This window comes from Puma concolor, chromosome C1 (genome assembly GCF_028749965.1).
Source record: "Puma concolor isolate L17-30 chromosome C1, mPumCon1.1.hap2, whole genome shotgun sequence".
NCBI classification, from domain to species: domain Eukaryota; kingdom Metazoa; phylum Chordata; class Mammalia; order Carnivora; family Felidae; genus Puma; species Puma concolor.
Genome location: NC_141674.1, coordinates 8,667,902 through 8,686,971, shown reverse-complemented (window position 1 = coordinate 8,686,971; position 19,070 = coordinate 8,667,902). Strand labels below are relative to the sequence as shown.

Below are 19,070 nucleotides of genomic sequence, written 5' to 3'. Positions count from 1 at the left end.
AGAGAGAGGGGAACGGGGGATCCGAAGCGGGCTCTGTGCTGACAGCAGCAAGCCCGATGCGGGACTCCAACTAACCGTGAGATCATGACCTGAGCCAAAGTCAGACGCTTAATCGAAACCAAATGAACCACCCAGGCGCCCCTATAGATGCCCTTTAAAACCTGCCTTCCCTGGGGCACCTGAGTGGCTCAGTCAGTTAAGCATCAGACTTAAGGTCAGGTCATGATCTTGAAGTTTGTGAGGTGAAGCCCCGAGTCAGGCTGTCTGCTATGAGCGCAAAGCCTACTTCAGATACTCGGTCCCCCTCTCTCTGCCCTTCCTTGCCTCTCTCAAAAATAAATAAACATGAAAAAAACATGGCCCTCCCTAACCTGTGACCCTGACCCTTTCAAATGTATCCCCCCCCCATGTAGCTATAGCCATGGCATTCACCTCCCTGACTTCCCTATTATCAACCTCATTGTCCAACGAAGCTGCCAGATTATATCTCTCCGTAGATGCTCATTACTGTCATCTTTCCAGAAAGATGTGCTGGTGAAAATAGAGCCCAGGAGCCCTAACCCACGTCTTCAAAGCTGGAAAGGATTTAAGTAGAGAGTGGATGGGCTTTGCTGGGTCCCAAGTGTTGAGGTTACAGAAGTCAGGATAGTATTGGGACTGAATGTTTTCTTTTTTCAATTTTTTTTAATGTTTATTTATTTTTGAGAGAGAGAGAGAGAGAGAGAGAGAGAGAGAGAATGTGAGCAGGAGAGGGGCAGAGAGAGGAAGACACAGAATCTGAAACAGACTCCAGGCTCCCAGCTGTCAGCACAGAGCCCGATGCGGGGCTCGAACTCACTGACCGCGAAGATCATGACCTGAGCTGAAGTCGGACGCTTAACCGACTGCGCCACCCAGGCGCCCCGAACATCATTTTCAAAGTCAGAAACAACCATCCCTAAACGTGCAGCAGGATCTTGCCAATTTCTTCCAACTGGGGCTTCTGCTGCAGACCATGTGTGACATTCCTGGGACCTCATGGCTCCCCGAAGCAGCCCACAGCGTCCCTGCGGAGAATCCTGAGATGGGGACTCTGTGATAGAAGCTAGAGACTCCCCAATTCTGGATCCTCCCACCCATTTGCAATGCTCATTCCATTGTGTGACTGAGACAACTTCTTTCCAGTGATAAGGAAATAAAGGCTGTTGACTTTTTAGCTAGTGGGAGAGGTGGGGGTGGGGGGTGGATCTGCTTTTCTGTGCCTTTGCTTTTCTTCTGCCTCACTCCTCCAGGCTGGCTTCTAAACACGCCGTCAAATATTAACTCCTCCACACGGGCGGTGTGCACACCCCCCAAAATTGGGCCAGGGCATGGAAAAGAAGAGAAACTTCACATCAAGCCATTTTCTGTCTCAGGTGCAAATGGAAGGCTTCACCAGGATTGGGGTAATCAGACAATCTGAGGCTGGTCTCCGTTTCCACTAAGCCTTGTCAGTGCAGAAGGTGGTAAGTTGGTTCAACGTCAAGTCCTCGGGGCAGCAGAACTGAATATGCTCTTTCTTGCCACCCCCCTTCCACAAAATAAACAGCAATAAAAACCAAACGCAGCCCGGACAAAAAGCCGAGGCTACTAGAAGAAATGCGACAACTGACACTAAGGCCCTGCTCAGGCTTCACTCTGGAAGAGGAGAGGTTACTTTAATACAAGGAGCCGAGAAAATTCTGAAATTCTCTTTCTGGAACCTGGAAGGGCATTTCCACCTCTCCTCGGGCCACCTGCAGACTTCAGAAGTGGCTCAGGACAGAGGAGCAGCACAGGCCCTCGGGCCGAGCTATTGCAGGGACTACCTGCCACAAGGCCCTTCCGGAAGTCGCCGCCCGCCTCAAAGGCCTGTCTGAAAGGGCATCTCCAGGGGATCGGCCGTGTGACGCACACAGCAAGGAGCATCAGTTCCCCTAGTGTGGCCGCTCACTGAATCCTCTTTGCTAATAATAACCCTGCCAACCGAGCGATTAAGCTGTGAGCACATTCCAGGGACTCATCAGGATACGAGGGTTTTGCCCCCAGACTTCCTGTTCAGGGTTGCGCCCACTCTGGATTTCAAGCTGAGTTCAGCTGACCCTGATAAGGTTCCTGGAGAGCGCTCCTTTCTCCTTCTGTCTTAGAATAAAATCACCCTGGATGCCTCTTGTGACCTCTGGCCTCGTACTGCCCCGATTTCCTGCCCGCTCACAGAACAGCCTCTCTACCTGACCAGCCAGGGAGGGGGCTTGGCACATGCATTTCCTGGCTTCCGGGGAGCCCCTCGAAACACATCGGGTGTGTCGGCCATTCGCGGGGCTTGGATGACCCTTTCCGTGAGGTAGTCCACACACGCGCACGCTCACGGACTTGCCAAGGACACCCCCTGCCCAGGAAGGGGGAGGGTAAAGGAGCTGCTCAGAGGTCACCTGTGAAATGGATTAGGAATTACGGGCGCTGGTGTCAGACCTGGGGTTCCAGCCCTGGCCTTGCCGCTTAGGCAGTGACCTTGGCCAAGTGACATAACCTCTGTCTTAGTTCTGCCCCTCTGTGAATGGGAACAATATTACCCACCCCATGGGGGCTGTGATGAAAATTAGATAATCCATCTAAAGTTCTCCACATGGTGTCGGGCACGTTGCAGCTGATCAACACGGGCAACCGTTCTCACCATCTTTCAAACAGATAGCACTTCATGCTTGAGAACGCATGTGCAGAATGCACACATTGGTAGTTCATCTAAGCCTCATGGCAACACTGAGGGGTGGGTAGAGCATGGGGAAAATAAGGCTGTGACGATGTGTGTAACTTGGTTTGTTCGGGGCTCTAGCACAGGTCTCTCAACCCTTCAAATTTGGGGTTTTCCCCCCAAGTCCATCTTGCATTGAGTAGTACGCTAACATGGAGTTCAGTGCTTAGTGAACGGAGGGCGCTCATTAAATGTGGGCAGCCTTGGGGAGCCTGGCTGGCTGTTGGGAGAGTGTGCAAATCATGCTCTTGGGGTTGTGAGTTCGAGCCCCACGTTGGGTGTGGAGATTACTTAAAATCTTGAGGGGCGCCTGGGTGGCTCAGTCAACTAAGCTTGATTTCGGCTCAGGTCATGATCTCGCGGTCTGTGGGTTCGAGCCCCGCGTCAGGCTCTGGGCTGACAGCTCAGAGCCTGGAGTCTGCTTTGGTTCTCTATCTCCCTCTCTATCTGCCCTTCCCCTGCTCATGCTCTGTCACTCACTCTCTCTCTCTAAAAAATAAATAAACTTTAAAAAAAAGTTAAAATCTTGCAAAAAAAAGGGGGGGAGGACTTGCTGCCTGTTAATTTTCTTTGGGGGGGTGGGTCAGGAAAATGGAGGCCTCAGTGGCTCATCACTCGCCTGGCCTCATGGAAGGTCATGGAAGACATTAAGGGAAGCTGGGTGCCACATTCACCTCCCCGTCACTCCACCAGCCAACTCGCCACAGGAGCTTTCCTGGGAGTGTTGGGGCCATTATAAACTTCAAACTCAGAGTCTGAGCTGCTATAATCATTGAGGTGACAGGGATGAAACCATTGGCCTCTCTAAGTGCCCACCTCCCTCAACACTGTGGAGGGGAAGGAGGAGGAGCTTGGCAGAGGGATGGTTGCGTTCCCCAAAGTTTTCTTGGTGTTTACGTGTGGGAGCTGAGTTCTTGGGATGTTCATCACATTTGGTTCCCGGCTGACTTAATATTCTAAATAATAACTCCCTCTTCACCTGACTGCCGAGAATGACTGCCAGGAGTGAGGGCAGCTCAGTTGGAGGGAGAGGTCTGCCCTCACGGCTGATGAGTCAGGTGTGAGGCCGGCTTGAGCATCTGGACTAATTTGTCCCGAGCTGCCGGCCGCCTGCCACTTCCTCCTCTCCCGCCCTTATTTGGAGCCCCTGACAGCTGAGCCGAAAAACCTACCCGGAGAGCTGGGCGCTGGCCAACCGTCACCCTCTGCCTCCCTGCATGGGTCCTGTTGCCCAGGAGAAAGAAGCCCCAGGCATCACTGTGAGATAACCAAGGACTCTTTTTTGCTCTTCTCACACCTTTGAAGTGGGAACCTCTTGAGGCAAATCAACAAGAATGTGGCTCTTGCAGCTGAGGGTCTGGGGTTGTTGGGGCTGCTCAAGGTGGAGGGGGCAGTGACAGGCTCTGCTGGGCTGATAGCTTTAAAAGGTCATCTTCTGCTGTTCCCTCATTCAGCTGCTTTATCGCTGCAAGTGACAGAATGGGGAGGGTTCCGTCCCTCTTGCGCTCTTGGAGAGCTGGGGGGCTATAAAAAGAGGAGGTGCAGGGCAGCTGGGAGACAGGCGGAGGGAGGCTGAGAGAAGGAGAAGAGAGGACAGAGAGGCAGCAAGCACCAGAACACTCCTTGACCGACGCCATCATGGGCTCCTTCTCCACCATCACCGCGAGCTTCCTCCTCTTCCTGGCGTGTCAGCTCCTGTGGCAAACAGGAGCTAACCCGGTATATGGCTCTGTGTCCAACGCAGACCTGATGGATTTCAAGGTAGGGCCGGGACAGGGGCCACAGTCTGGGACCAGGGGGCTTTGTGACACTGTGCCGGTCACTGAGACCTCTCCCTTTCCCCATGTGTTCCTTTTGTAAAGAATTTGCTGGACCATTTGGAGGACAAGATGCCTTTAGAAGATGAAGTCGTGCCCCCACAAGTACTAAGTGAGCAGAATGAGGAAGCTGGGGCAGCTCTTAGCCCCCTCCCTGAGGTGCCTCCCTGGGCTGGGGAGGTCAACCCAGCCCAGAGAGATGGGGGTGCCCTTGGGCGGGGCTCCTGGGACTCCTCCGATAGATCTGCCCTCCTGAAAAGCAAGCTGAGGGCACTGCTTGCTGCCCCTCGGAGTCTGCGGAGGTCCAGCTGCTTTGGAGGCAGGATGGACAGGATTGGAGCTCAGAGTGGATTGGGCTGCAACAGCTTCCGGGTAAGAGGAGCTGGGGGTGGAAATGGGGTGGGGAGGAAGGCGGTTATGGTTTCACTGAGACTCAAACTTTGTCAAAGAACACCACCAGGGGATGCCTCCTGCAGTAAAGAGACCAGAGTAGAAGCTTTCTTTTTGGAAATTTTGTGTCCCAACTTGGGGCAATGACATCATTCATCATCCTCAGCTACAGGCTGCTAAGGAAATGCTAAGAAAAAAAAAGTTACTGCCATGAGCACTGGGGACTTAAAATGTTCATGGAGCCAAGTCACCTTTGTTCTGCTGATTGGCAGTTCATGTGCCTCCCCAGAATTGTCAGACCCCAAAGGATTAAATGAAAATGACCAGGGTTGACTTATAGCTTCTAACAAGCAATTTGTGTACCAGTTCATGAAACTCAGGGTTGTCAGGCCGGAGTGGGGGCTGCTGGGAAGTGAGCACAGTCCTGTGAGGTTGACTTTTCCAATAGGGCCAGGTCACCAAGCCAACGTTGTCTCTGTTCTCTTTGTAGTACCGAAGATAATGGCCAGGGAGGAAAAGGCAGGCCAAGCCCTGCACAGACTTCGAGAGACCCTCATCCTTTGGGGTCTCTCACTCAACTTTGTCCCATCTCATTGCCATCAAGTTGAGCCGTGATGAGCACCCTATTCAAGCTGCAGCCTCTTGTCAACGTTTCTCACATTTTATGCTGAATGTAGACCAAGTGGTTTAATTGTGGCTTCCCCTCCGCTCCCATCCCATGCATTAAATTTTAGGATAGACGCTCACCCATTACTGAAAGCTATTTGAAGCATGAATAAACTTCAGCACCACGGACAGAAGCCGAAGGCTCGGGTTGGTGATTTCTTTCTTTTTCCTGGGAAGAGAATTCAGCCTGATACCCATTTTACCTTTTGTCAGAGAGAATGCCCAGTTTCTCTCTTCTTCCTTTTAAACATAATAGAATTTATCTTGGGGAGCCATTTAAGGTTCACAGCAAAATGAAGCAGAAAGTGTAGAGGCTTCCCATAGGCCCCCTGCCCTCACACATGCAGAGCCAGCCCCGTTATCAATGTGTCCCATCAGAATGGAGCCTTTGTGACAGCTGATGAACCTACACTGACACTTTGTTGTCACCCAGGGTCCACAGCTGACATTAGGGTCACTCTTGGTGGCATTCTGTGGATTTGGACAAATTCTTGCTTGTATTCCCTCCCACCTCTTACCCTTAAATTTTTCTTTGGTGGAGGGTGGGGCACAAACCACAGTTCACAGTTTACTCTCTCACATCGGCCTTATCGCAGACCCTGGAAATGCCCCAGGAGACTGAAAGGGCATTTGTTTTTCAGATTTGCTCATATTCAGGGCACTTATTTATTAGAAAGAAAACTTACAAACATCTGGGTTTTTTTTTTTTTTTCTGGCTGCATCTAATGTAACTTGTACCTCATAGACAATTTTGTACACCCAGTAGTTTTTTGTTTTTGTTTTGTTGTTGTTGTTGTTGTTGTTGTTTTTGGAGGCACATATATACCCAGAGCCTAAAAAAAAAAAAAAAAAAAAAAAAATCAAGGCACATTTGTAAATGAGGGCACTAACAAAACTTTCTCTGATACATTTTGAGAGAGTTACTTGGCACAGCTGAGTGACTGCACTTTAAGAAAAGTGGGCAAAGCATTTGGGTTTAAGAGCTGAGCAAAGCAGGGCACCTGCGGGGCTCAGTCGATTAAGCATCCGACTTCAGCTCAGGTCATGATCTCGTGGTTCTTGCGTTGGAGCCCCATATCAGGCTCGCTGTTGTTAGCGTGGAGCCCACTTCAGGTCCTTGGTCCCCCTCTCTCTCTGCCCCTCCCTCACTCATGCGCTCTTTTTCTCTCCCCAAATGGTGAGCAAAGTGAAGAAAAAACATTTGCTGATGAACCGCACATTTATGTGCCTTTTGGGTACTAACACATAATTAAAAAGTAGCCGCCAGCTTTCTCTAATTCAGGCCCAAGGTGACGGAGCAGGGCTGCACTGGAGAGGATGCCGTTTCCTTGTGTCCGTTTCTGAAAAGCAGAGAGTCCCAGGCACTAGGTTCACCCACAACAGGGAACTGTGCTCGAACCTGTTTTCCCGCCCTACAGGCCTCATTCTCCATGTCAGATTCTACGACATTCCTCCGACCAGCGCCCCCCCCTCCCCCGCCAAAATGTTCACTTCATGCCCTCCTGTAATGCGATTTAGCCAGTGCTCCTGGGAACATTCTACACATTCAAGGCTCATCGAAAATGCCACTTCAACCCTGAGATCACATGCCCGGTACTAATTAAGCTCTGCACCAGCAGCATTTTGTATAGGACTATTACAACACAAGACAATTTGCCTTGGTATGCGATTGTGTCTGTGTCCCCGGACTGGAAGCTCCTTGAAGGTGAAGGCCTGGTCAGCACCGCTGCAGCACATGACATTCTTGGTGCCCTATAAACGTCACATTTTCGGGGCGCCTGGGTGGCTCAGTCGCTTAAGCGCCAGACTCTTGGTTTCAGCTCAGGTCATGATCTTGTAGTTCTTGAGCTGGAGCCCCATGTTGGGCTCTGCACGGATGGTGTGGAGCCTGCTTGGGATTCATTTTCTCTCCTTCTGTCTCTGCCCATGCCCTCTCTCTCCCAAAATATATAAACTTAAAAAAAAAAAAGTCAAATTGTCTTGGTCGTGTACAGAAATTAGGGAAGGAGGGAAATAAAGTAGTAATTCGCTCTTCGTAGAGAAGAGGGAGGCCAGAAGAGAATTGACAGTTCGGGAGTAGAGGTGGGGAAAGACCTTTAATCTACCCACTTCTGATAAAAATATTCTTCACGTGGACTTTGAGCACAGGATGGAAAACCAAGAAGCAGGGAAGGCCTAGCAAGGACAAGAGCAGCGACAGGGAGAAGTGTCTGTCCAAACGTGGCTGCTGAGGTCCGGGGAGGAGGGGCTGCTAGGAGGGGAGCGTGGTGAACCGCGCACACGCTCCTGAGGGGTCACTGGGACACGGCGGGCTCTCGCGGAACGGAACTGACAGACAGTGCCGGATACACAGAAAGTGCCCCTGGCACTCAGGAAACCAGGGGACAGGGTTGAACGGAGACCATTTCTACTGCTGCTCGAAGGCTAACTTAGAGCAGATCAACCAGAGACAAAGAGAATCCTGTTTCTGGCAGAGCAAAGGGAATGACAGATGGCACCAGGGAAGCCAGCCCCAAGGTCTAAACATCTACAGACTCAGTATGGATTTCACTTCTTCTGCTGGGTGTCGGGGAACCTGTCGGTGGGGCGAAGTCCTAAACACAGCCCTTCAGGCATACAAATGGATCCTCTGCCTCCTGCTACGGACAGCAACAGCGACAGCGGACAGGGGACAGCGGTAGCTGAGGGAGCGGGTGCAAAGCATCAGCAAACGAGATCGCACAGTGTTCATTGGAGGGGAGAAACGGAAGACTGGGAACTGGGTTGATTTTTGCTAAGATCCACAGGACTAAGGTGGGAGTAGATGGACCCCTGGGGACGAAGCCTTCTTGCTGGCAGAGCTCTAGCAGGAGACAGCTGAGACGCTACATCTACTCTGTGATTTTTCCATATTAGAGAGAGTAAAGTAAAAGCCAAGTGCAACTCCAAAGAAAGAGCACCGTGGGGACAAAAGCTCGAAGGAGACAGATGAAGACATTTTATTCTGATGTGTTACGGTTACAATGAGAACTTCCAAGTTCCAAAAGTCCAAACAAAAATAGAATTTTACAAATTAAAAAAAAAAATACAATTTATGTACACAATAGGATTAGCTAGTATTACTATACAAACCAACAGTGCAAACAGAGGAAAGGAAGCTGCTACTGTCGAGGTGACCAAGGTCCACGGAGCTGGGGGGCAACACTGTACATTGACACTGCAGGGCCCAGGAGGGCACTTCTGGCCTTTCCAGAGGCTTCCTGGTCTCCGTGGGCCGCATCAGTACGTGATTTTGCATCAGAAATGTCATAGATTTGGTTGGGTCAAGCAAGCAAGCGTCCATCCCAGCCAGGAACCGTTAGTTAATCAAGGTCATGAGCAAATCATCCCCCAGAGCGCAAAGGTCCCACGGTCGGGAAGGACTCTTGCTCCCTAGCTCCCGATCACCTCAGCTGGGGAACCGGAAACACCAAGCACGAGATGAAACACAGAAAACCGTCTCTGGCCACCCCCGTGGTCCCCCTGTAGGTTCTGTTTATGGACATGCCATCCCACCCGGAGGCGACGGGGCTGGTGATGGGGGAGATGGTGACAACGTGGGCTTCTCACTATCAAAGGGGTGAGGCTTCCAGTTACTTTGTTACAAGTGGGGCAGTCGCTGTCTTTGGGCTTATCTGGGAGGGGCAGATGCCCACAAAGGACAGGAAGCAACGTGCCTTTCCAGAGGGAGTCTGGGTCGGTGGCGGCCAGCGGATGGAGGGAGGCATTTGCACGGTGCCATCTGCCTCTGGGCTACACCAGTGGGGCCAAAGTATCTGGTGACTTAAATGCAAGGCAGTGTGCACTGGGGGGGGTACATTCCAACAGCATTCACCCAGGGCGGCCTTGAGGCAGGCAGCTGGCGTCCCAGACCCCCGGAGGCCAGAGGTCCCTCCGCAGCACTTTAGTTCTGCCGATTCCAGGGAGGGATGGGAACAGGGCGTTGTTCCTGTGATGGGTGGTCCTGACGTTTGCCTGACTCGGGGAACAGCTTTCTTTCTTAATAAAGGGAAAGATTAATGTTGGCCAAGCTCTGAACGCTGCCTTAAAACACACTGGCAGCTGGTTAAACACAGTCACAGTCAGAAGGGCTTGCCTTTTTTGGTCCTTGTGATTCCCCCAACTAGTTATTGGGGGGGGTCCCATCCACATCTCACGAGTCAAGTGCATCCAAGGAAACTGAAAAATGTACAAGTTAACGTACTTTTGGTCAAAGAGGCAAGAAAGCGGGAAGAACGGAGGGGGCCGCAGTCAGGTGGGAAGGACCCTGAAAGCAGCCTCCTCACTGCGGAGTGTGCTGAGCACAAGGCCTGGGCCGGCCTGGCCCCGACGGACGGACGGAACGGAACGGAAGGACGGAAGGACAGACGGACGCCCACCCCCAGGCAGAGGGCAAGAGGTGTTGCCGAGGTCCTGGCGTCCACGCCCTCAGGCATCTTCCACAATTTACAAAAATAACTTAAATGCGAAGGAATGGCCGTCTTGAGTCCCAAAGCGCGTCTGCCCCAGGGCTGCAGGATGGGCCTCGGATGGGGACACAATAAGGGGAGAGCATTGGGGGGGGGGGGGGGGTTGACAGGGGAGAAGTGCAAATACCCGATGGCAAGTGCTCGCTTTGGGTGCCCAGTCAGAGGACCACCCGGCCCGGAGGGAGGCAGGTCACTGACAGCCAGAGGCCTCCTTCCTAAGATTAACGCTATAGCCTCAGGGCCTGGTCCTGCCCACCCTGGGGACTGGTTGGCAGCAGGGGGCTGAGAGAGGTTTGTGAGGGGCACACACCCTCCTCTGGGAAGAAGCTTCATCCTGACACTGGCTTCTCCAGCCACATCACGTTACTGCCGAGGTCACTGGCTCAGGGCTCGCTTCTTTCTGTCTGAGACACAACTGTACCACCCCCCCCCCCCGGAGTTAGGTAGAACAGTTTGATCGTGGGGCGCCCTTTTAGCTAACTTGGGGTGGCGGGGGGAACGCCAAGATCCTCCTGCTTCACCAGGCTGCTTCACCAGGAAGACGCACGTAAGAACTGAAGGAAAGTCAATGCAGATCAAAGGGACGAGGGACGGACCGGAGGAGAGAGAAGCTGAAATGTTAAAAACTGGGGGGGGGGGGGGGGGGGTTGTAAATCGGGGCGTATGGTCAGACTTATCTCAGGGACGATCAGTGGGACCTTAATGCTTTGTGCTTCTGGAAGGCGCCGCCCCCACGGAGACCGCGGCCGCAGGGGTGCGCCCAGAGCAGCCGCCTCCAGAAAACAGGTGCTTCCTCCAAACGAACTGCTGAGCACATCGAGTTAAGGGTCCCAACAAAGGAAGACCTCCCCGAAAGGGGTCATTTTCTCACCACCCAATCCCTAAATTTGGGAATTCACTTAATTTTGCGACTGGCGCTTGCCCCAGTGTCTGCCTTGGTCAAAGTCCCTCCTGTTACAATTTAAGGCAACAGCTGGGCTCCCTAGGAAAGCAGCAGGGAGGGGCGGGAAAACTGCTCTGGGGGTCACTCTCCGGGGGGTGAGGCCTGACGTCCCCTCTGGTCCTGGCACTAGTGGGGTGGAGGGGCCTGGGGCCTGAGCCGATGCTGGACGGCAGGAAAGCAGTGAGCAGGAGACAGGAAGATACTTGCTGAGAGAGTCAGGCAAGTTCACGCTCTCCTGGTGCAATACCACCCCCGGGATCTCTGACCAGCGAAGTGTTCGATGATTGTAGGCTTTCCGAGCAAGTGGGTGTGTGGGAATCTTCCGTGCCCTGGCACGGCCCCAGCCAGCCGTGGCGGCGGAGCATGAGTGAGATGCGCCCTCAGGCAGCTCTGGGAGAGGGTGGGCTGGCCACCCTGGCCCATCAGATGGTCTGGTAGTGCTGCCGTAGTCGGGCGTGCAGAAACTCGAACGTCAGGTTGTGTCGAGTGATGATCCCAACGATCTAGAACAAAGAGAAGACCCACGTCACCTGCAGAATAAATTCACTGGGGCAAGAACAGGAGCAAAGGGAGCTTGCCCGATCCTTCACAGTAGGCGGAGGAGACAGAGTCTGGGCCTGTAGAGCGCGGGGACAACCCGGTCATGCTGTGCACTTCAAGGTTACCCAGTTTCCAGATGAGAAGGAGATCAATGTAACCAGGGCTTGTAAACTGGAGGCCAATGGGACAAATTCACCCCCAAGAGGAGTTTTAGTCGGGCCAGCTAAAATCTGAATTTGAATGTCTTAAAAAAAATGTTTATTTGAGACAGAGAGAGATTGAGAGAGAGAGAGAGAGAGCAAGCGAGCACAAGAGCGAGGGTGCGCACGAGCAGGAGAGGGCCAGAGGGAGAAAAAGGGAGAGAATCCCAAGCAGGCTCCGAGATGTTAGCACAGAGCCCGATGTGTGGCTCGAACTCAAGATCTCTGACATCATGACCTGAGCTGAAATCAAGAGTCAAACACTTAACTGACTGAGCCACCCAGGCGCCCCTGAATTTGAATGTCTTTTGGAGCAAGGCACATGCTCCCTAACCTTCTCAGTTCCCACCACCCCTAGAGCCTGCCTCACACACATGTCCAAAAGGCATAGCTCAATGCAGGCTTCCGAGAGGCCCAGACCCCGCTACAGCTCATAAATATGGTCTCTCAGCATCACCTGAGTCATTATGATCCTGTGATTTATAATGGGACTTTTAATAGGAAATTTATAACAGGTCTTCATCCTAGTCCTTGCCACAAGCTCTTGAAATTCGTGGAATGAAGTGATGAGAGTCAGAAGGTGTCTTTTATCATTCATAGCAAGCTCCTTTCAACCATACCTGAGTTTACGTGAATAACATGACTTTTAGGAAGATCCTGAGGACACAGGCTAGTTGCCAGGGGGGCCAACCACGTGCCTACAGGATTGGATCTTCTAGCCCCACCCCCTATTTCGGGGGGTGGGGGCTGGAGGTTGAATCAATCACCAGTGACCCATGATGTGATCAATCATGCCTACGTAATAGAGCCTCCAAGAAGATTCCTGAACTACAGCGTGTGGAGAGCTTCTGTGCTGGGAGGGCAGCGTGCTGCAGAGCGTGGACGTGTGGCGCCCCTTGCCACATACCTGTCCTATGCGTCATCTCTTCCCATCTGGCTGTTCCCGAATCACAGTCTTCTATAGTAAACTAGTAATCTGGTAAGTAAACTGCTTTCTCGAGTTCTGGGAACAGAGGATCACGGGAACCTCCAATCTATAGCCACCTAGCCAGAAACACAGATGACAACTGGACTTTTGACTGCCATCCGAAGTGGGGGGAGAGGTTGGTAGGGCTGAGCCCTTAAAATGTGCGGTCACATGCCACCTCCAGGTACACGGTGTCCGAAACGAGCTACGCCGTGGGACGCCGAGCCGGTGTTCGGAGACTCGGAACTGCCCGTGTGCGGAACAGGGACAGAAGTACAGCAGAGGATGCATCCAGAGAAACAGGTTTTTGTGACCGAGGCGGCAACACACATCTGTCACTCGCGTGGGCACTCCGCACCGCGAAATGTGTTAGAACCCTCACTGCACTTGCGTTTCAAGGAACACGATCTGATCCCCCACAACTATACCCACGAAGAGCAGGCTGTGGGGTGCCAGCATCTGCCATAGGATGCTTCTATTTAGAGAGGTTTCATTCCCCGGGGGTGGGGGGGCCACTTGGCAGCACAGATCCAAAGTCTCAGGAGGGTGAACACTAGAGTGACATTTAACAAAATATCCCCCAACAGAGGACCACTGGGTAAGTGGCTGACAGCCAGCCAGTGGAATGCTATCCAGCCAACTAAAATACCATAAGCCGGGGTGGGGTGGGGGTGGGGGGGCGCCTGGGTGGCTCAGTCGATTCAGCGCCTGACTCTTGATTTTTGCTCAAGTCATGATCTCGTGGTTCGTGAGTTTGAGACCTGCATCGGGCTCTGTGCTGACAGCTGGGGGCCTGCTTAGGATTCCCCCTCCGCCCCTCCCCCACGTGTTTCCTCCCTCTCTCTCTCAAAATAAACATAAACAAACTTAAAAATATATCTATACTGTAGGCCAATGAAGTTTTCTGCCACGGAAAGTCATTTCCTCTAGATTAAACAAAGCATTAGGGTATTAAACAGTATAAACAGTGATAACATTCTCATTAAAACTTGATACATAAAATCGCTACTCCTAGATGCTGAGAAGAACGACAAAAGATCTACCTTGGCTAGACAGCGTGGCTACCTCTTAGAAATAACGCTTTGGTATTTCTTTTTGTTTATATTCTGCTTCTCTACATTTTCTTATATACGTCTTTTTAGCAACCAAACAACACCTGCGTAATGAGAGAAAAAACATGGAGTTCTAAGAAGAAAAAAAGGAAAAGTCTGCAGCAATGACTACTAGTTGTACCTGGCTGTATCTTTTAAAACCGTTCAAGTGTTTTGCTTGACATTCTCTCATTTAATGTTATAAATGCTCATCCTAGGTGGAGAGCAGAGCCCCTCCTCCAGGAAGTACAGGCCCCCATGGAGGGTGACGAAAACCTGGAAACCCGAAACTGGACTGTGCTAAGGCTGCCATGACACTGGTGACACCTGCTGGCCGAGCGGAGTGTGCGCGTCAGCAACACGCAGGAGGCAAAGGTCCTCCGAGGGCTGCGGAGGAGGTTTTGGCCCCAGGAACCCTGCTGGTTGGGAGGGGCGCTGCGGTCACGGGGTCCTCTCCAGAAGAGGCATGGCTGTGGGCAGACCGGAAGTCAGACTCACCTCCCCCACGGCATTCACCACGGGCAAGTGCCGCAGGCCCATCGTTCTGAACAGGTTGAAAACTTGAGAGACGTGGGTGTTAGGTGAAACGGTGAAGGGCGAAGGGTTCATGTACGGGGTGACGTCCTGCAGAGGGGACAACACAAGTCACCGGCGGCCACCGCCGCCCTCACCAGGATGAGGCGCGAACGGCGCCGACCAGCTCCGCGTGGGACAGGCTGCTGGCCTCCTCTCTGGGGTCCCCGCCCCAAAGGGACAGCCCCGCTCACCACAATCATGCGTGGGTTCAGCAGCGTCAGGTCCAGGTCGTGGATGTCCGGGTACCGCGGGTAATCCTCAGCCATCTCGGCGTACGAAAGGCGAGGCTGGCTGGCGCTCTGCAATCCCGACCAAGACACTGTCCTTGCTCGGGCACAGCGACTGTCAGGGTCACGTCTAGGGCCCCTCCCCCTTTAAGTCCATGTCCCCCCAGCCACGGCCCCACCCGGCGCAAGGAGCGCAGAACAGAGCGCTCGGCAGAGAGCCGCCGCCATCTCCAGCCGGCTCCCCGCCAGCCCGCCACCCTCGCAGAGTCTCCTGATCTCTCGGAACCTGCTTCTCTTCACCTGTAAGATGGATGTGGCTTATTCTGGAGTCTAAATGAGAGAAGAGCTAGCCAATAGCTGTCGTGGGTTGACTTGTATCCTTCAAAAGATCTGAGTCCTAACTCCTGCTGCCTGGGAACGAGGCCGTATCGGAAACAGGGTCTTGGCGGATGTGAGCAAGTTAAGGTGAGGTCATACTGGATTAGGGTGGGCCCTAGATCCGATGACGGCTGTCCCTCGAAACAGAGGAGAGGATGCGGAGGGAAAAGCCCACGTGACAACGGAGGCAGAGACTCGAGTGACACATCCACAGCCACGCCGTGCCAAGGATGGCCGGCAGCCAGCACGGACTGGAAGGCAAGGAACGCCCCTCCCCCGGAGCCTCTCCAGAGAGCAAGGCCCGCTGGCGTGTGGACTTGGTACTCCGGCCTTGAGAATCATGAAAAGAATAGATTTCTGTGGTTTGCAGCCACCCAGTTTGCGGCAACTGGACACGGCAGCCACGGGGAATGGACACGGCAGCTCTGTTACCATCCCTGCATTCTGAGCATTTTAGATTTTCCCTCCGCCCTCCCTGGGCTCCTGGGCCACCACCACTGGCACTCAGGCTGAGCACAGTGGCTGCAAGCGCCAGTCACTGCTCTGTCCTGATCTCTCTCCCCGGGGACCCCGGGCGGCGCCTGCTCCGGCTGGTTTCTGCTCAGTCACCCAGCCCACCTCACCCCTCCTGTGCCCCACACGCCACCTCCACCCTCATCCAGCCAGGCTGTCCTCACCACAGACCGCTCTCCCCGTGGCCCCTTTTGTCCTGCCCCACGCTGGCTCTCTTCCACAGGCCACCAGGACCACGAGTGACCTCAGGCTGGCCTCTGTGGGCAAGAGCCGAACCGGGAGTGTCAGTTTGGAAACCGGGCCTCTGGGCAACCTTCAGGGTCTTCAGGTCGCCACAGGGACCACTTTGAACAAGACACCCCCTCCTACCCCTGCTTTTCTCCGTAAACACCAAAGGAAAGGAAAAAAGGAAATTAATGGGAAAAACAGTATTTTTTGGTAACGTACGTACAAACGTTCGCCCGAATCGGAAATCAAAGCGTAGAAACTATGTTAAAAGTCTTGGGGCGCCTGGGTGGCTCAGTCGGTTAAGCATCCGACTTCAGCTCAGGTCACGATCTCATGGTCCGTGAGTTCGAGCCCCGCATCGAGCTCTGGGCTGATGGCTCGGAGCCTGGAGCCTGCTTCCGATTCTGTGTCTCCCTCTCTCTCTGCCCCTCCCCCATTCATGCTCTGTCTCTCTCTGTCTCAAAAATAAATAAAAACGTTAAAAAAAAAAAAAAAAAAAAAGTCTGCAGGCTAGGAGGACACTTGACAGCCAGCGCACAGACTAAGGGGAAGGTGACTGGGAGAGTCCCCTGTGGCTCAGGGTCACCTGAGAGGCACGGACCGCGGCAGAGGGAGCTGCGGGGCCGCACGCACCCTTCACAGCAGCCCGCTGGCACCTGGCCTCCCCAGCGGAGGCACAGAGACTGTCCTCCCGCCACCCCGTGCCTTCGAGAATCCCAGTGCAGACCAGAGACACTCACTGATTGACTTTCAGAGTAACAAACTCCTCGGACGAGCAGGGTGACCAGCTGTGACCGCAGGATCAGGCCGTGGAAGGTCAGAGGGCGGAAGCGCTCCTCCATGGTCCAGTCTTCGCTCGGGGACTGGTCAGGGTATAGGTTGGGGTAGGGAGTGTATCTGTTACATAAAAACCAGACGCTGCCTAGCATACCCTCAGCAGGACTGCTTCTTGCTTCTCCCCCACGTCCCCAACCAGCTCCCCAAATCCACAGGAAGCTGGGGAGCTAACAGCAGAGCGCCGGCTCTTCCGGAGCCCGCGCGCTCACCTCCGCTCCAGCATCTGCTGCAAAAGGTCCTCCTTCTCGGCCGGCTCCTCGGGGACGTGCTCGTCACACACGTTCCGCAGCTCGCTCGACGGGTACGACTTCATGGACTGGCTCCGCCTGCGCTGTTCGCCGGCCCGGGTGACGATGCTGGACTTCTGTGCGTGGGCAGGAGGGGAGGGGACAGGTTTCTGGCGGGGCGGCCAGCGACTGCTGGGCACGGGCACACAAACGTGGCATCTTCGTAGCTTGGGGATTTGGGGGACGGTGGGGTCAAAAGCATAAGCCGACAGAGGGACTGCAAGAAATCTTCACGGTGGCTCAGGGGGCTTGGGATTGAAAGGAACCTCTCCGAGCCTCGGGGTTGGGATCTTGCGGTTTTCTGCCGGCCCAACTTCCCCACCCCTTCGGTTTGGGAGCAGCCCCTCCTCAACTCTCCAAGGGAGAGCCCCTCTCCTACATCACGTCGTGGGGGGACCGTCGACGTACGTGGGCCTGGCCCCCAGAGCCAAGGGGTGGGCACAAGGCCTCCGTGAGGCAGCGGGACTCTCCCACTGCCCGGATTTCAAATCAGGAGCAGCGGCTGGCGTCCCTCCAGGGCGTCTGCCAGCCGCCTGCACACCCGGCGTGCTGCTCCCCACTCTCCAGCTCTCCTGTCAGCCCTGCAGCCTCCGGCTTGTTTCTTTTTCGGTCTTTAAGTAGGCCCAAGTCCATCTCTGTCATTGACAACTCTAGACAGTCCCCTGCTACCACTTATACGCCATAAATCACGTCAATTAAAACAAAAGATCCCCCTACACGGATTGCTGGAATGAGAACGGACACATGTCCCGATGGCCTAACGAAGTCCACACTTGCTATCGTGTCTACACTCACTCGCTCGCCGCACGTAATGAAGAGGCTGATTGGCTGATTCTCCCCGCCAAGAGCCAACCGGGGCATCCCACCTACGGGCTGGCAGGCACGAGATGAGGGTGTGTGTCAAGAAACTGCCTGGTTGTCGCCCACCGCTCCCCTCGGGCTGCTGTACCTTGAATTTGATGTTGTTACTGATGAGCTGGTTGCCCTTCATGAACTCCTTCTCGTTGCCCCGGTTCTCCGTGACCACCGGGAAGGCGTGGTGGACCGTGGTGCGCAGGATGCTAACCAGAGACTGGATGCGGGTGTGCGGGTAGACGTAGGTCAGGTTGGGCTCCATGATGTCACTGGCTCTCAGTCTAGAGGAGGGAGGAAAGCCGTCCAGCCTCAGCAGAGAGCCCACAGCACTCGGGAGTGAGTCCCGGCGCTCCTGCACTCCTGGACCGTGGGGGTCCCTCTTCCGAACCATCTCTGGCAGCTCCCCTTGGGGCGCCTGGGTGGCTCGGTCGGTTAAGCGTCCGACTTCGGCTCAGGTCATGATCTCACGGGCCGTGAGTTCGAGCCCCGCGTCGGGCTCTGTGCTGACAGCTCAGATCCTGGAGCCTGTTTCAGATTCTGTGTCTCCCTCTCTCTCTGGCAGCTCCTCTGGATTTCTATCCTTTGCAAATGCCCTTCCCCGTGCCTGGAACGCCCCTCCCTGCTCTGCCAAACCGGTGGGCCTTTCCTCACCCCTCAGCTCCACACAAAATGTCCCCTCCCCACAGACCCCATCCACTTGTCCGGGTGATCGGCCATTCCCTCCTCAGCCCTCCAGGGCACGCTGCTTGTGTTACCACTGAACTGCTAATCGTACTATTAGAATTAAAAGACAAAAAAGCGCGGGGTGTTCTTTTACACCGGGGTGGCAACTGCAGGTTACAGATCAGATCTGGCCTCTCCCGCTCACTTGCGTGTCATCTGTGCCTGCGTCTGCACTGCAGTGGCCGAGCTGAATACGTTAACAGAGACCACGTGGCCCGCAAGGCTGAAAACGCTATCTGCCCCTTTGCAGAAAGTCTGCTGATCCCTCTGCAGGACTCTCAGGGCCGGGTGGGATACCCAGACACAGGCGGCCCAAACCATTTGTGGGCTGGTGGAGAATTTGGTGATTATGCCCAGAATAAGCACTGCTGATAGCATGACACTCATTAGGCGGGAAGCGGGCTGGTTCGCACTCAACAGGGCTCGGCAGACCCTTAAACGTCGTCATGACACAGGCCTCATTGAGAGACCCCCCCTTCGCGTTTAACCGGAATGCCACAGGAGCCAAAGACCACCAGGAAGCAGCCTGCCCACCTCTGCCCCCCACCAGGCCCCTCTGTCCTTCACCCCCGGGTCCCCGCCACACCTACATGCTT

The 19,070-nt window shown here is 54.1% G+C and overlaps 2 protein-coding genes across 3 annotated transcripts in view; one reads left to right on the top strand and one right to left on the bottom strand.

Annotated features, from left to right (window-relative positions):
* Positions 1–5,756, top strand: part of NPPA (natriuretic peptide A) — a 160,987-nt gene extending 155,231 nt beyond the window's left edge. The window contains exons 2-4 of the mRNA XM_025924967.2: positions 4,338–4,510; positions 4,612–4,938; positions 5,447–5,756. Coding sequence (XP_025780752.1) covers positions 4,388–4,510; positions 4,612–4,938; positions 5,447–5,458 — 462 coding nt within the window. The 5' untranslated portion in view covers positions 4,338–4,387 and the 3' untranslated portion in view covers positions 5,459–5,756. The remainder of the gene's footprint in view (positions 1–4,337; positions 4,511–4,611; positions 4,939–5,446) is intronic.
* Positions 5,757–8,576: 2,820 nt separating this feature from the next.
* The window catches only part of CLCN6 (Cl-/H+ antiporter 6), a 32,777-nt gene continuing 22,283 nt past the window's right edge, over positions 8,577–19,070 (bottom strand). The window contains exons 18-23 of one of the 2 annotated variants that reach the window (XM_086715687.1): positions 17,846–18,032; positions 16,819–16,973; positions 16,513–16,669; positions 14,618–14,725; positions 14,349–14,474; positions 8,577–11,555 (exon numbers count right to left, since the gene is read on the bottom strand). In XM_086715687.1, coding sequence (XP_086571813.1) covers positions 11,475–11,555; positions 14,349–14,474; positions 14,618–14,725; positions 16,513–16,669; positions 16,819–16,973; positions 17,846–18,032 — 814 coding nt within the window. In that variant the 3' untranslated portion in view covers positions 8,577–11,474. Of the gene's footprint in view, positions 11,556–14,348; positions 14,475–14,617; positions 14,726–16,512; positions 16,670–16,818; positions 16,974–17,845; positions 18,033–19,070 lie in introns of those variants that run through there. The other variant, XR_015254474.1, reaches the window with a different exon arrangement.